Source organism: Sphaeroforma arctica (assembly GCF_001186125.1).
Source record: "Sphaeroforma arctica JP610 unplaced genomic scaffold supercont1.788, whole genome shotgun sequence".
NCBI lineage: Eukaryota > Ichthyosporea > Ichthyophonida > Sphaeroforma > Sphaeroforma arctica.
The window spans coordinates 8,954-13,052 of record NW_014039770.1 but is presented as its reverse complement, the minus strand read 5'-3'; the positions used below and the strand labels follow the sequence as shown (position 1 = coordinate 13,052).

The following is a 4,099-nucleotide window of genomic DNA, read 5'->3' as shown; positions in this document are numbered from 1 at the left end:
CAAGTACAGATATATCATGAAATTGCAGGTAAAAAAATGTTGTTGCATTTAAGTGTGGAACTGCAATAGTGGCTTGTGATTAACACGCCACCCAGGTCACGAACGGATGATTTACTATTAATTCATCACGATGGTACCAGTATATATATATATATATGCAGGGGCTTGTAGCGGGAGAAGTACTGGCCAATTCGCATAGCAACACAGAAATGCTGCAACTATCAACTGATATACGTATGTGGTATTGCGAGTATCCTAAAACCGTAACTGTCTATCACAGATTTGCCTGTGAACCTACCCAACTTCAGCATATCCTGCTCGCGGTCCTGTAAGAAACCTCGGAAAGGGGCCAAACCGGTACCCGGACCGATCATCACAATGGGAGTGCTGATACTCTTTGGCAATCGGAATGTGGAGTGACGCACAAAGATTGGCACTTCTGGCAGATCGTCTGCGCAACAGGTAATACATATTGTGTCGGATGAGCACGGAATGCACAACCATATCCCTCATAGATAAGTACGTAATTGATCACATGCATGTGTTTTAAAATTATTTGCAGGATTTGAAGACTCAATATACGACAAATCATCGATGGTAAGCCAGCTGACGACCACAGGACACATGAGGGAACTCCGCAAAGAAAACGTATATCTGTGCACGGACCACAGAAAATACATACAAATATACAGCTATATCTAGATAAATATATAGCTATATCTATATATCAAGCATGCATAGATTGCAGTAACGCAAACTTGTGTATGCACACAGCGTTCGTTCAGGCGCTGGGTACACCGATTCCATGCTTGCGCTCTTAAATGCGCATCTTGAGCTACATATACAGGTCTTGATACAGTCGATCTAGTGAAAATATGATCGAGGTGATATCAAATGATTATCGACATCCTAGTCTCGCCCATACCTCTCAATGCACTGCTGCGGTCTCCAAGTTCTATACCCCAAAATCAACCAATAAAAGGTGTCAGCGATGTAGCATACCACACAAAATTTGCAGAGTACACAGATATATGGGGGGATACATAGGGAAAGCAAACATACAGCTATCGTCGCAGCTGATGTTCTGTAGGTAGGATGTGCACACGCCCTGAACACTTCTTCCAGTGGGGGTGTCGTACTCGACTACAACGGCGGTGACGTGGATGCTATCCGGGTGCGCCTACAGGAAACGAAGTAAAGTTTGATTTTCGATCAGAGTACTGATGTGGAGTTCCTCAAGTGATATGCGCGTGCCAGGCCTAAAACATATCCCCATTAGAGATGAATTGTAATGGAAAACATTGCTCACAAATAAATAGTGTGCGCCGCTTCGGCATCTTCCCTATCCTTCCAACCCCCAAATGACGTGTTTGTAAACTTTGAGCATACCTTATTCGATGAGGATATGGAGTAGTAGCGTGGTTGCAACCGAGGCATGATCTCAATGATAAGATCGGCTGGTGGATTGAGTGTGTTTAGGCTCTTGATGACCTCTGCATATGTACGGCACTCTGTGAGCACCCATTTGTTGTACTCCTCAGCCCCCTTTTCCGAGGCAAGGTGCAGCAGGAACTCTTTGTCCTGGCCCTCAGCATACTGTGCCATTTGTCTCAACTGGTGTGGCTTGGGGTGCTGATTAATGTCCAGATAATGCGCAAAAGCCGCTCTGTACGTACACGGAGAAGGGAATGGCACACGCTTGGATGCATTCGCCTCTGTTGGCTCCAGTTTGAGCACAGCATCCAGATTCACCTGCAGCAAGCGCCCCATTTCCAGTACCAAATCAGTGTTGTTAGTAGGATAGATGCCCACATGGTCGCCAGCATAGTACTTGATCTTAGTGCCGCTGATATCCAGCTCCACGTGTCGGCATGAGCGTGTCTTGTCCTTGTACAGCTCACGATTGACCTTCACACGTACCATCTGGGGGTTCTTGGAATCCGGTACAAACGTACGGGGAAAAGGAATCGATCTGTGTCGTCCCATCTCGCCCTCGTACACGCGAACCTTCTTCTCGGCAGTGTTCACTTCAGTCAGCTTGTACTGTCTGGCAGCTACGGCATTCTCAACGCCCTCGGGGACCTCCATGTTGAATTGCTTGCACATGGACCTAAACATCCCCTTCTTCCACTTGATAAAATCCTCCTCAATGTTCTTGTCATCGTCACCTTCGCCTCGCGCACACACCTGAGTGGCGCCCAGGCGCTTCAGCACCTTATCGGCCAGTCGACCTACCGCCTGGTAGTGCTCGTACGTGCTGTTCCCGAGTGCAAACACTGTGTAGTTCACACCCTCCAGAGACACACCCTCCCCATCGTCCTTGAGCCATTGGTGGAAGTCTATGGCATTGTCCGTGGGATCTCCTTCTCCGTAGGTCGCCAGGCATAGCACAATCGCCGCATTCTCACATTCCTTCATGCGCTCCAAATCAGCTGCTTCACAGTCTTCCATGTCGTACGGGAGTGCCTTGAGTCCATACAGAGTCGCTTCTGTGCTTAGACGTGCCGCGAAGTCCTCGGCCGTACCGGTCTGCGACCCATACAGTATCAGCAGATTGATCCCTTCGTCTTTGATCTTGTCCACGAAGGAATCTCCGGATGAGAAGTTAGTCTTGGAATCGCTCCCAGTACTACGTGACACCAGCTCGAAAGGTTTCTTTGGCTTGTTCACAAACTTGTCGTAGTACAGATAGGCCAAACTCGCCACAACCACTAGTACCAGAGTGACCATGTCGAAGAGGTCGAGCAAAGGCTGTGTAGAGAGAAGGTTAGGAGAGACGCGTGAGACACAGTGGATTGAGCGAAAAGAAAATACTCGCGCAATCCGAGGACATCGAACCTTTTGTAGTATGCTAGTTGCCGTGTGAAGGAATAGTGAAGCAACAAACCGATGAGCCCAGATGCCGATGGTATATCATATTCGAAACTTTTTCTGACCATTAATTCTATACCTCGTGCTTGACTGACAGATCTTTGTGCAAATACAAAGTGTATTCGAAAGCTACCAAAGACAGCACGGATTGAGCACCGATGCGGCCAGTAGCACAGATTCCGATGATATTTCTTATCCGAAACACCATTACTGACGATGTATATCATAAAAATCCATACCTCGTAATTGTCTGATTGAAGAACGCCTTCAAACATCAGCTTTGTGCACAGTCAAAGAATATTGGAGAGCCATAAAGCACATACTCTATCTACCACTGTCGCTGACAGGGTAGCATCGCATATATATATAGGTCTGATAAAGTTCGCTGAGAAGAATTTCTAGACCATAGAAACTGCAAGTGAGCTACCAGTCTGTAGCGCATACACACATAACTCTGAACAACTAAAAGTGCTTGTGAATTCTACCGTCTCACATGAAATTGTTTGCATCCACCTATAGCCTATAGACATTCCTCTTTGAATGTAGAAGAGATTGAAACGGCTGTATTTCATGATTGTATACAATGTCCACCTTCTGAGACCTTAGACAAATATGGGTTTATGGTTGCTATGTACATATACATGAATAGACCTTCAGATATAAAAAATACAATGTATTAGATTATAGTAAAAAAAAACACATAAATAGTAGGACATATACATATATATCGTATCGACGCCGACATATGATGTATATAGGTGTGTACAGAAGTGCTTACGACTACAATTTCAATTGTCTAACTTCTCAACGATTAAACAAGTGTATGTGTCGTATATGACTCCAAACGATCCGAAAGTTTTCAATCATATGCTCATACTGCGCGACTTTGTACGATAAACAATATGTATACATACAGTCAACGACCGCACGATTATCTCGATTGTACATATGAATATAAAGTAAACTGGAGCATCTTTGCCAACTCAACGATTAAAATTAAAAAATTGAGCTTCTAACAAACGTGTATTGCAGTCTACCTCCTGACATACTTACGTCACACCAATATATATAGTATACCATCAAAAACACATCACATGTATACAGAACAATACATATATACGCTTAAGCACGTATGGGTGTGTTCTTGCACATATACACTCATATATATATATATAAATATATAAATATATATATATATGTGTGTGTGTGTATGTCATATGCATATATA

General features: G+C 44.3%; 1 protein-coding gene across 1 annotated transcript in view; it reads right to left on the bottom strand.

Moving 5' to 3' along the window:
- Positions 1-2,997, bottom strand: part of SARC_08600 (hypothetical protein) — a gene marked incomplete at its 3' end in the record, with an annotated part of 3,952 nt that extends 955 nt beyond the window's left edge. The window contains exons 1-4 of the mRNA XM_014297412.1: positions 2,951-2,997; positions 1,390-2,751; positions 1,063-1,180; positions 299-451 (exon numbers count right to left, since the gene is read on the bottom strand). Coding sequence (XP_014152887.1) covers positions 299-451; positions 1,063-1,180; positions 1,390-2,730 — 1,612 coding nt within the window. The 5' untranslated portion in view covers positions 2,731-2,751; positions 2,951-2,997. The remainder of the gene's footprint in view (positions 1-298; positions 452-1,062; positions 1,181-1,389; positions 2,752-2,950) is intronic.
- Positions 2,998-4,099: the final 1,102 nt, after the last annotated feature.